Genomic DNA, 12,520 nt, shown 5'->3' with positions numbered 1-12,520 from the left:
TGAGTCTTATCTCAGTGGTTGGTAAGTTGATGGAGAAGATCCTGAGTGGCAGGATTTATGAACATTTGGAGAGGTATAATATGAGAGCATGGCTTTGTGAAAAGCAGGTTGTGTCTTATGAACCTGATTGAATTTCTTGCGGATATGACTAAGCAGATTGATGAAGATAGAACCGTAGATGTAGTGTATATGGATTTTAGCAAGGTATTTGATAAGGTACCCCATGCAAGGATTATTGAGAAAGTAAGGAGGCATGGGATCCAAGGGGACATTGCTTTGTGGATCCAGAACTGGCTTGCCCACAAGAAGGCAAAGAGTGGTTGTAGAAGGGTCATATTCTGCATGGAGGTCGGTCACCAGTGGTGTGGCTCAGGGATCTGTTCTGAGACCCTTACTCTTTGTGATTTTTATAAATTACCTGGATGAGGAAGTGGAAGGATAGGTTAGTAAATTTGCTGATGACACAAAGGTTAGGGGTGTTACGGATAGTGTGGAGGGCTGTCAGAGGTTAAGCGGAATCTGATAGGATGCAAAACTGGGCTGAGAAGTGGCATATGGAGTTCAACCCAGATAAGTGTGAGGTAGTTCGTTTTAGTAGGTCAAATATGATGGCAGAATATAGCATTAATGGTAAGACTCTTGGTAGTGTGGAAGATCAGAAGGAACTTGGGGTCCGAGTACTTAGGACGCTCAAAGCAGCTGCGCAGGTTGACTGTGTGGTTAAGAAGGCGTACGGTGCAATGGCCTTCATCAATTTTGGGATTGAGTTTAAGAGCCGAGAGGTAATATTGCAGCTATATTGGACCCTGGTCAGACCCCACTTGGAGTACTATGCTCAATTCCAGTCGCCTTAATATAGAAAGGAAGTGGAAACCATAGAAAGCATGAAGAGGAGATTTACAACAATGTTGCCTGGATTGGGGAGCATGCCTTATGAGAATAGGTTGAGAGAACTCAGCCTTTTCTCCTTGGAGTGACGGAGGATGAGAGGTGACCTGATAGAGGTGTACAAGATAATGAGAGGCATTGATCGTGTGTATAGTCAGAGGCTTTTCCCCAGGGCTGAAATGGCTAGCACGAGAGGGCATAGTTTTAAGGTGCTTGGAAGTAGGTACAGAGGAGATGTCAGGGGTAAGTTTTTTTTTTAAACGCAGAGAGTGATGAGTGCGTGGAATGGGCTGCCAGCGGCAACGGTGGAGGTGGAAATGATAGGGTCTTTTAAGAGACGGGTACATGGATCTCAGAAAAATAGAGGGCTATGGGTAACCCTAGGTAATTTCTAAGGTAAGGACATGTACAGCACAGCTTTGTGGGTCGAAGGGCCTGTATTGTGCTGCAGGTTTTCTATGTTTCTAAATGCTCAGTAAAGCAGGCAGCATCTGAAGGGGCAGAAATTTGGTTTCTCTCTACTAATTATTTCCAGCATTTGTTTTTTCTTCTAAGTCTCCTTGAATATTTTAAGGTGGTCATATCCTCAGTCATATTTGAAGACCAAGTCCAGTTTCGATTTTGATAAATGTTCAGTTCATTAAATTATATTTTTAAGGAGATCAAGCTGAAACTTGTAAATCTTAAATGGGAGTTCAACAATACAGCAAGAAAATCTGCAGGATGATATGAATGCATCAAATAGTGCGTTAAATGCCAATGACCAGTAAACCATTAAACTCGATATTCCAAAATCTACTTACCTCATTGGAAACATCAACAACCAAGTTGTCATCGCTCTTCTCTCCATCACTATCCTAGAAAATATATAGAAACAATAATAATTTTATGTTTTAATGTGATTAATATACAAATTTTAACTGAATTCAGAAAATTCCCTAAAATACTAGAAGTAAATACAATCAATGCATTTGGAGATGGTTATATAATATTTTATATCAGTTAAGCTGGAGTCCACCACAGCCAAAAGCTAGACGAGACAAAAACTGGAGACCACAACCAGACCTAATAATAATGTCACTGCATTACTATCTTAGGATATGAGGCATCCATTGTCAAATTAGTTCAGCCCAGCTCAGATCATTCCTAAGTTAATATGATAAGACACACAACCGCAAAATGGAGGGGGTGGGGAGAGAAATAACATCACACTAGCTGCAATGTGAGGGGGTCTTTTGGGCATTGGTGGAAATAAGCTCCATTGTTAAAAGGGCTTCATTCTTCATACAAGGACTGGACTAAGGATTGTCAAGTATAAGTAACTGACCATTAAATGCTCAGAAAGTCATATTTCTCTACACAAATACAGCCTATTCCTTAGAAGGAATAAGGTGGCGGTGGTGGTGGAACGGTGATGGAGAAGGAAGTAACAAATACTTATGCTGATATGCTGATAGTAATATGTATTCCCACAATAAAAAAGGCAAATTTTCAGTTGACCCAGGTTCAAATGTCGTCTCCGAGCGTGCTTCTTTCAGTGGAGCACTGGGCGCAGTGTTTAGCCAGACACCCAGCTCCCATCATATTTAGCCTACTGGAATGTAACATAATACTGAGTTAACATGAGATATCTCTTTCGCTAATGTAATGGATTTGACAGCCAATGACACTTCAATCAAAACTCACTGTTATAAACATTTTCTTTCCATATGCAAAGCAAAAATACTAAACAATACTCCTAAAACAATTAAGTATTTTTTTAAAACTAAATTAATTAAAATTGGAAAATTAGCTCTACTTGCCATTCTCCTGGAACTGAATTCGTTCCTTTCATTTGGCTGGGTCTCCTGTACTCATGCCAGGTCTAACCCTTTGCAAGCTCCACGATCAGATTTCTTAGCCTGAGAACTGGGACGCGTGGAGAGGTTTGGGTGCCCCATTGAATGGTGGAGTAGAGAGGCAGCCAGCAGTACAGCTGACAGGGCAGAAGATGCTGCCACTGGCCTAAGTTTGTGCCAGCACTGGCTGGCAAGGCCTCCATTAAAGACACAAAGGAACACTCTGGCACAAAAGTTGGTTATGAGCGTGGAAGATTATCGCTATTATGTTAATACACCTCACTATCAGATTGATATAATTTGCTGCTAGATTGCATACTGTAGGAGTGTCACAAGTGTAATTACTTCTAACGTACACTTTATTCCCCCGTCAGCAAATGGTGGTGTCGTATGTATATAAAAACCCCGGCCCCCAAAAATGTAATGACATACAATGTAACACGTAACATACACAACGATCTTAACCCTTAACAGTCTGGGTGAATTCTGCCTGATGAAATTAAGGAGTTCCTACCCACAGCTCCCCAGAATTCAGCCTATCAGACAAAGTCAAACGAGCAGTGGCCCGCAAAACTTGGCAAAACCTACTCCTGCCTTCACAGACAAGATGATCAGTCAATGTCAGGGGGTCTGGAGGTGGGAGGCTTGCCCTCTGTGGGGGCTGTGTCACTTCCGCTGTACAGTCCAGGTCCAAATGGGCAGGCTTGATACGATCCACAGAAACACTGTCCGGGATACCTCCGAACTCCAGCATAAAAAACTTAACCCAACACGTGGAACGGGCCATCATAAAACAGCCACAGGGGACCACGATGTCCGTCATGACATATATTTCACCTCCCGCAGACCCATCAACAGGTGTGACTGCGGCAGCCATGCTCTGTCACGGGCACTGGAGTGAAAGTTTTGGCGCTGTCCATAAAAACAGACTGCTGCTTCAAGGCAAATCATGGGACCGTGGATGTTGGAAGACCCTCCCCCGGCACCCACAGGGGTTGACTGAAAACAAGCTCCACAGAAGAGGACTGAAGGTTCGCCTTTGGGGTCGTCCTCAGGCCCAACATGACCCACGGCAGTCTGTCCAGTCATCAACCGTCACTGAGGCGTGTATGGAGAGAGGTTTTCATTGAACAGTGGAACCGCTCCCACAGACCATTGGGCTGAGGGTGATAAGCCATGGTCCGGTGCAGTATGACCCCCAGATCACAGACAACTGCACACCAACACTCGAACGTAAACTGCGTCCCTCGGTCTGAAGAGATATCCAATGGGACGGCGAACTGACTGATCCACGAGCCAACGAATGCTCGCACCACCTCCATGGCTGAAATGGAAGACAGCGGCCCTGCCTCCAGCCAACGTGCGGTCCTATCAACGATGGTGAGGAGGTGAGTAAACCTGCAGGACAGGGGCAATGGACCAACCAAATCCACATTCGTGTGGTCAAAACGCCACTCAGGGACCGTGAAAGGAGCCTGAGGAGCCTTCATGTGTTGATGCACCTTCGTGCGTTGACGCGCCAAACAAACACTAGCCCAGTCCCTGACGTCCTTCCTAAGCCCGTGCCATACAAACTTTACTGTCACCAGTTTCTGTGCTGCCTCTCTGGTCTGGGTGAGAAAGTCCGTGGACCGCATTGAAAACGCACCACCACCAGCTCGCTAGCACAACCGGCCTGGGTCGCCCGTTGATACGTCACACGGTAGTGAAACAGTGCTGTCACCGAAAGCAACGTTCACCAATTTCTACCGTGTCTGCCGAACACAGCGTCTGCACCATCTGAGCGTAGTCCACACCCAAATGGACAGCATCAGTGAAGGACTGGGACAGGCAGTCAGCCGCAAGGTTACGCTTCCCCACGACATGGTGAACTCTGAAATAAAAGGAAGATGGCGCTGCTGCTGAGCAGACCAAGGTTCAGAGACCCTAGCCATGGCGAATGTTAGGGGCTTATGATCCACAGAAGCTGTAAATGGATGGCCCTCTAGGAGAAAGTGAAAATGCCACACTGCCAAGTACAGGCTGAGAAGCTTACAGTTGAATGTGCTGTACTTGTGCTCAAGGGAACAAAGCTGACAGCTAAAAAAGGCGAGAGGCCGCCAAACATCATTGACCAATTGCTCGTTCACCATGCTGACTGTGCAATCTGATGTGTCCATGGTGAGAGCAATCGGCGCATCAGGGAGGGTTTGCACCAGCACCTTTGCATTAGACAATGTCTGCTTAGTGTCCAACAACGGCCTGGATCTTTCCTCCATCCACTCAACCGCATGCTTGGCCGCTTCGTCCTTTAGGGCCTTGTCAAAGGGGTGTATGAGCAGAGCCACTTTGGGGACAAAACAATGATAAAAGTTCACCATGACCAAAAACTCCTGCAGGGCCTTGACGGTGACTGGCCAGGGAAATGCGTAACAACCTCAACTTTAGCCAGCAGGGGAACTGCATCGACGTGGAGTCTGACTGGCACTTCACTGGGTTGACGATAAGACTGTGCTAAGGTGTTCGAAAAGGGTTCTCAAGCGCAAGAGATGTTCGTCCCCAGAAGAGCTGGCTACCAAAATGTCATCTAAGTAAACAAACAGGAATAGCAAATCCCTGAGATCACTGTCCATGATGCGCTGAAAGGTCTGGGCTGTGTTCTTTAACCCGAATATCATTCAAAGGAATTCGAATAAACCAAACTGTGTAATAACAGCAGTTTTAGGAATGTCACTTGAGTGGACGAGGAGCTGGTGATAACCATGAACAAGGTCCAACTTCAAGAAAATAAATTTCCCTGCCCGGCGGGCCGAGAGGTCCTGGATGTGCAGGATTGGGTATCGGTCAGGGGTCGTAGCATCATTCAGGCTGTAGTGATCACCACGTGGATGCCACCCCCCCCCCCCTAGTTTTTGCACGACGTGGAGAGAGGAGGCCCATGGACTCCTGGACTGCCTGATGATGCCCAGACTGCTCCACGGCATCAAACTCAGCTTTGGCAATGGCTTGCTTCTCCAGGTCAAGGCACCTGGCATGGGCATGAATGGGCAGGCCGGTGGCAAGGATCTGGTGCTCAGAGGAGGTGGTGGCAGTCTCGGTCGGGTCTGAAGTGCCAGTGGGCTGGGTGTGCCAGAGAGGCAGTAGGAAGTCTCTGCGTTGACAAGGCGCCAGCTCGGGACATCAACGGGTAGTCTGTTGGTGCGAGAGGATGTCGGCTCCCAGCAGGGGTGTAGACGCCACCGCCAACGCAAAATTCCAGCAGAACTTCTGCGCCGCTGAAGCACAATGCCATCTGACGTTTACCAAAGGTCCAGATGGCGCTGCCGTTCGCAGCCTCGAGAGACAGTCCATATTCTCTAGTTCGTATGTCCAATTTCGATGTAGACAGGACTGACACCCAAGTGCCCATGTCACAGAGGAAACAGCGCCCTAAACAGGGTCCATAACAAACAACAAACTACCTAACCTGCTGACGCCCACAGCAGTTAACAGGCTCCGGCCATTCCGCTTCCTGACTCCTTGAACCCGCAGGCTGGGCGACACTTCTTAGCTCTCGGCCCTAACCTTGCGTGGTAGAAACAGGATGTGAGATGGTCGTTAGCCGCTGCGATTGTCTCATGTTCAGGTGGCAGCAAAGCGGCGAAATCGTCCAGTTGCACTGTCTTGGTGACAAAATACACCTTGTCAACCTCTCTCGCTAGAGCCCGGAGGTCTTTGAGGGGAGAGCCAGCCAGAGCCGACCGCACCTTGCTTGGGTAGCTGTTGCAGGAAAAGCCCTCTGAAGATGAAACACCTTTTCCCAAAATGTAGTAACGTACAACACAACACATAACATACACGGTGATCTTAACCCTTAACAGTCTGGGTGAATTCGACCTAAAGAAATTAAGCAGTCCCTACAATACTAACATCCCAATGACCCAAAGTCAAAGCTCCCACTTCTGAAGCTAAAGCAAATATTTTCACAGCATTTAAATTAGAGTTCATAATATGCACAGGAGAGAGAGGAAAAATAAATTACAGAATAATTTGTTTAATTACAAATAAAAAGACTCACATAACGCTTTGCTAAATCTTTATCATCTGTCTTCTGCTTCTTACTATCTGAGGAGTAATCATTTGAACTTCTGTGCTTCTCAGCAGCTCTGAAGCTGGCTGATGGAGATACAGAGGAACTCTGAAAAGACAAGTATTCAAATCACAGCTTTCTTCATGAAGGTTTTAATATTCTTTCAATAAATCAATCATTCATAGCAATAAAAGGCACAAAGATCTTGATGGAAACAAAATACTTCCTTTACCTTTTGCTATTTTATCCAAACTGCATTAAAAGTACATTTATTTACTTTAGCTTGCAACATCCTTTTGAGTACATACTTCCAACTAACCATGTCGACAGCAGCATACTTATATTAGGAGATATAGTCTGACAGTAAAACTGAGCACAAACTTGCATATTGTAGCTTTTCGCATCTCCCAAAACATATCAGACAGAGAACAGCTCTTGCGTGCATGAGTGAAGAACATTCTAACAATGCATGATAATACTTTTATATCTGATTGCAGAGTGATGCAATATTATGTTATTCCCATAACGTCATCCAAAACTTGTTATGTGATTCCTTTTTTCTGTCATGTTCTTCTCATTTAACACTGCTTTTGTCACAGATCTGCATTAGGTATTTTCCTAATACCTCTAGCTGATAGCGTTTGCACCCTTGGCTATGTTCCTACACATTTCCCCACCTTTTCCGCAATTTGCATCAACCCTATCACTCCTTCAAGGTTCTTTGGTTTTGATTTTTTGGCCTGTTGCGCATTGACACACATTGTAGTCAGGTCTTCTGAGCAAAATGATTCATGCTCCAGACTTCAATAAGAAATACATCCATGCTTCGTTAAAATTATGCTCAAAGTTCAGAATAAATTTATTATAAAAGTACATATATTTCCCTATAAACAACCATGCAATTAATTTTCTTGCAGGCATACACAATAAATCCAATAACCATAATAGAATTAAATGAAAAACCACACCAGTGGTGACAACCACTGTGCAAACTACAAAAGAAATAATAATAATAATAAAAAATCAGCAATATATATATCAAGAATATGAGATGAAGATTCATTGAAAGTGAGTCCATAGGTTGCTGGAACAGTTTAGTGATGGGGCAAGTGAAGTTATAAGGCTGATGGTTGCGGGGTAGTAGCAGTTCCTGAATCTGGTGGCGTGAGTCCTGATGGTCCTGTGGCTTCTTCCTGATGGCAGCAGTAAGAAGAGAAGATGACCTGGGTGGTGGTAGTGGTGGGAGGGGGGACCCTGATGATAGATACTGCTTTTCTGTGACAATCCTCTGTGTAGATGTGCTCAATGGTGGGGAAGGCTTTATGGACGATGAACTGGACCATATCCACCACTTTTGGTAGGATTTTCCGTTCAAGAGCTTCGGTGTTTCTATACCAGGCTGTGATGCAGCCAGTATTCTTACATTCTTTTAATATATTTTACACTCATTGCATACAAAAACTAGACTTTCTGTACTGTAGACTTTCGCACCACATGCAAATTAGTTACTTCTAGAGTAGATTGTGTCTTCCTGGAAAATTAACCCAGCACTCCCAGATGCAAACTGAATTTGAATGGCAAATAAGGAGAGCCACAACCCATTATTTAAAGTATGATTATACAGTAGTAAGTGAACTTCAGAACATCTTAGCCTAATTTTCTGGGCAATTTTGTATAAAAGTGATTTGCATTTCTCTATGTTCCTATAATGCAGGGGCTCCCAACCTGGGGTCCACAGACCCCTCGGTCAATGGTGGGGCCGATGGCATAAACAGACATTGAGAACCCCTGCTCTAATGCAAAAAAAGTCCAAACATTATGTCAAGAATAGTTATAGGCATGCCAAAACTTTTCAAACGGCCTTCCTGGAATCAAAGAAATTCTACTTAATCCAATACACTTCAAAAAAAATCAGAAACAAGGGAAAAAAATTGACTTTTGTAAATTAACCACTAAACTAATTTTCCTTTATTTGATTAATTTTGAGTTAGAAATATTTCCTCAGTTGATTCAGTTCCCCCAATGATAAAATGATTCTCACTTCTGTCTCGACCTTCTTGATTAACCCCAATGACCCTAATTAAACTCCAGTAGTTCCTCAACCCACCACTGAGTTAATAACAAATAAAACTATGTAATGTTTCTTCTTGATGCAACTTTCCACCTCCCCATTTCCCCTCATCACTCTCATCCCATCTCCCCCTCTAAACCCATCATTGTTTCACACTAACCCAGAGCTCCAATCATCTTTCACCCACTGCTCACATCCCAAATCAAATAATAAAAAATACACCTCAACTATCTATATATATGCATGACAACAAGCAGTCTCTAATACAATTCTCTATAGTTACCTCAAGGTTATTACTGTTTCCTTTACCTTTTGTTTTGATCCTATTTGCACTGTATCACACTGGGTAATGTGCAATGCTGAATTCCCCAATTATCTAACTATTCAGTATATGTTTAGACTGTACTTGTTAAGAACAGTAGAAGCCCAGTAGCTAGATAGGTCAAAACAGTTTGTATAAACCCTTCACAACAGGAAATGTTGCATTCTATGCCCACTGCTTCAATAAACATAGAGGATCATTTAGTCATACAGAGTGCTTGTTTAGTGGTTTGCATTCTGTGAACCATGAATTAATAGCTTCCTGAATTTTTCCTGTGGGCTGGATGCCTGCACTGAATAGTGATAAGCAACACAATGGTGGTTTCTTGCTACAAATGCAGAGAGCACAAAAACAGGTCAGGGTCATAAGGAAAAAAATGTGCTTTAATGGTAAGCATTTGAAAAATGAATAATGCATTTATCAATTGAAATTAATTCAATGTCTATTTTTGCATAAAAGATTCCTAATGAAGTTATATTAAAACTGACCAAATAGAATTCCACAGGAAAACTGTATAACATTCATACTATGGTCTATTATATAAAACAACTACTACATGTGCAAAGTGCAACATTTCAGGGGGAAAAAATCATTGCAAGATCAGAACACTTGCTGAAGTGATGGTGTGTTTTTGAAGAACATTGGCCACAGCAATTGTGATCTTTGTGCTATGGATTTCAATCAATGTTGTTGTTCGTCATTCCTAGAGTGATTGCTGGCACCCAGAAGCTGTGAAACAATTAAGTAGGCCAAGCAGCCAATCAACAGCAGACAATCACAGGCAACAAGGGAGAGAAAATGTGAGAGAAAACATCACCAGCTATTAAAAACTGATGATATCCTACTAAGATCTTTTTTTTTGGAATCAAAGACTATCAACTAAATCTGGGAGTCATAACTTACATTTTGATAATAGCTGTGTTTGATTACAAATTGGCTTATTACTTCATAATCCACATGAAAGGATCACACTGCCAAACACACATCACATACAAACACGATTTTCTTTTTTTTAAAGTTTCACATCAACAAAAATTAGCTTTAATAACAATTGTGCTGTATTTCCTTAAAACCAAATTACACGAAAGAGGGGGGGGGGGAATCATCTTTTGTCTTGAATAAATGTATTCAGTATTGCAAGAGGAGGATAAAGGAAAACATATTAGTTGAAGTGTTTTAGCTCTCCTCATGATTTTAGACCAAGATTAATGCCTAGATTCACTAGTAAATTTCTATTCATTTCCCTGCATGATACAAATTAATCTACTAAAGTCCCACTGAGAACAGAGTTAGGCTAACTCCCTCAAATGTAGAAGATGCTGCCTAGCTAAATCTCACTTCACTTTTCCATTCTGCCAACCACTTAGGGCAGGACCCAAGGGAATCCTGCAGTTTATCCCTCCTCACGCAATGTCACAAGCGCAATTTTGATTAGTCCAATCAGTGCCCAGAGAAGAATAAACTGAAAAGATTAAAACACAGATGTTCATGCATTTCACATGGAGCATGCCCTGTAGCCTGTTACTAAGCAACAAGAGACCACCAATGTGAATTTTATTGTTTTTATAAAATGCAGCACATGGTTTGGAGATGTGATAGTGCAGCTTTTGTTGAACTTGCTTGCCCATCAATATCATAATAGTATATCTGAAATACATTCACTTACAAAAAATTGCTGATTAGTAATTAATTTCCAAATTAAAAAAATGTTTTAGCTCTCTACTGCAATTGTTATAGAAAGGAGGATCTTTTTTAAAATACAGACTATATTATACTAATTGCAGTTGAGTATCAAATACCAATTGCTTTGAATAATGTGTACATGCATTGATTAACCCAGAAGCAAAATAAATTATCAATATCTATTACAAACCCCTTGATTCCCATGTATATCTTGACTCGACCTCTTCCCACCTTGTCTCCTGTAATAATACCACTCCCTTTTCTCGGTTCCTCTGCATCTGTTCCCAGGATGAGGCTTTCCTTTCCTCCACCACTACTGCTGCCCTCACCCATATCTCCTCTATTTCCCACACAGCAACACTCACCCCATCTTCCCACCACCTTATCAGGAATAGAGTTCCTCTTGTTCTCATCTACCACCTACAAGCCTCGACATGATTCTCCACAACTGGTACCCTCTTCCACGGACCCTACCACCAAACACATCTTCATCTCCCCCCACCTCTCACTCTCTCAGTGATTTGCCTGTCCATACGTTCCTCCCCACTAATCTCCCTCCTGGCATTTATCCCTGCAAGTGGCAGAAGTGCTACACCTGCCCACTCACCCCCATTCAGGGCCCCAAACGGTCCTTCCAGCTAAGGCAACACTTCACATGCAAATCTGCTGTGGTCATCAGCTGTTGCTGGTGCAGACGGTGTGGCTCCTCAACACTGACCAGACCAGACAGAGACTGGGGGGGGGGGCTCAGCTCCATGTGCAAAAAGCAGAGTTTCCCCAATGGCCAACCATTTCAATTCCTACCCCCTTTCCTGTTCTGCCATGGCCTCCTTTCCTGACATGATGAGGCCATTCTCAGGTTGGAGGAGGGCACCTCATATTCCATCTAGGTAGCCTCCAACTTGTGGGAATGAACATTGACTTCTCCAACTTCTGGTATTCTTCTTGCTGCACCCTTTCCTCTGCTTCACTTTCCCACTCTGGCCTCTTACCTCTTCTACTCACCAATCACCCCCCCCCCCCCCCGTGCCCCTCCTGCTTCCTTTTCTCCTATGATCATCCACTCTCCTCCCGTCAGATTCCTTCTTCCTCCAGCCCTTTGCATTTTCCACTTATCACCCCCCCCCCCAGCTTCCAACTTCATCCCCCCTCCCCCACCTGGCTTGCTCTATCACCTTCTAACTAGTTCTTCTCCCCCCTCCACCCACTTTCTCATTCTGACTGCTTCCGCCTTCCTTTCCAGCTATGATGAAGGGTCTCGGCTGAAAGCGTTGATTGTTTATTCATTTCCATAAATGCTGCCTGACCTCCTGAGATCCGCCAGCATTTGGCGTGTGTTGCTCTGGATTTCCAGCATCTAGAGCAGCTCTTGTGCTTATAAATTATCCCAGCTCTACAAGTGTTTAGTGCCAAGTGGAATATTGTACTAGGAAAGCTGGCTGCAAGACAGAACCCAAACACACACATTCTCAACAATATCAATAAACCTTTAATCATCTGGGCAGATATAACAGCTTCACCTTTCCTGCACTTACAACCTCGGCTTTCTCCTCTAATCCATGTAGAATCTGGCAAGCCCAGACCAGCCAGGGGAAACATCACAAATCTCAGAGGACTACAGTAGTTCAAGTGTTGATTTACAGAGGGCAGGCAGAATAGATCAATAGCAG

General features: G+C 43.7%; 1 protein-coding gene across 10 annotated transcripts in view; it reads right to left on the bottom strand.

Annotated features, from left to right (window-relative positions):
* The window catches only part of LOC140740894 (transducin-like enhancer protein 4), a 150,119-nt gene that overhangs the window by 36,342 nt on the left and 101,257 nt on the right, over nucleotides 1-12,520 (bottom strand). For all 10 annotated transcript variants that reach the window (XM_073070510.1, XM_073070538.1, XM_073070546.1 and 7 more), the window contains 2 exons: nucleotides 6,763-6,882; nucleotides 1,692-1,745 (listed from right to left, as the gene is read on the bottom strand). In XM_073070510.1, the coding sequence (XP_072926611.1) occupies nucleotides 1,692-1,745; nucleotides 6,763-6,882 (174 nt within the window). The remainder of the gene's footprint in view (nucleotides 1-1,691; nucleotides 1,746-6,762; nucleotides 6,883-12,520) is intronic.

Source organism: Hemitrygon akajei, chromosome 2 (genome assembly GCF_048418815.1).
Source record: "Hemitrygon akajei chromosome 2, sHemAka1.3, whole genome shotgun sequence".
NCBI lineage: Eukaryota > Metazoa > Chordata > Chondrichthyes > Myliobatiformes > Dasyatidae > Hemitrygon > Hemitrygon akajei.
This window is presented reverse-complemented; position numbering and strand designations above follow the sequence as displayed.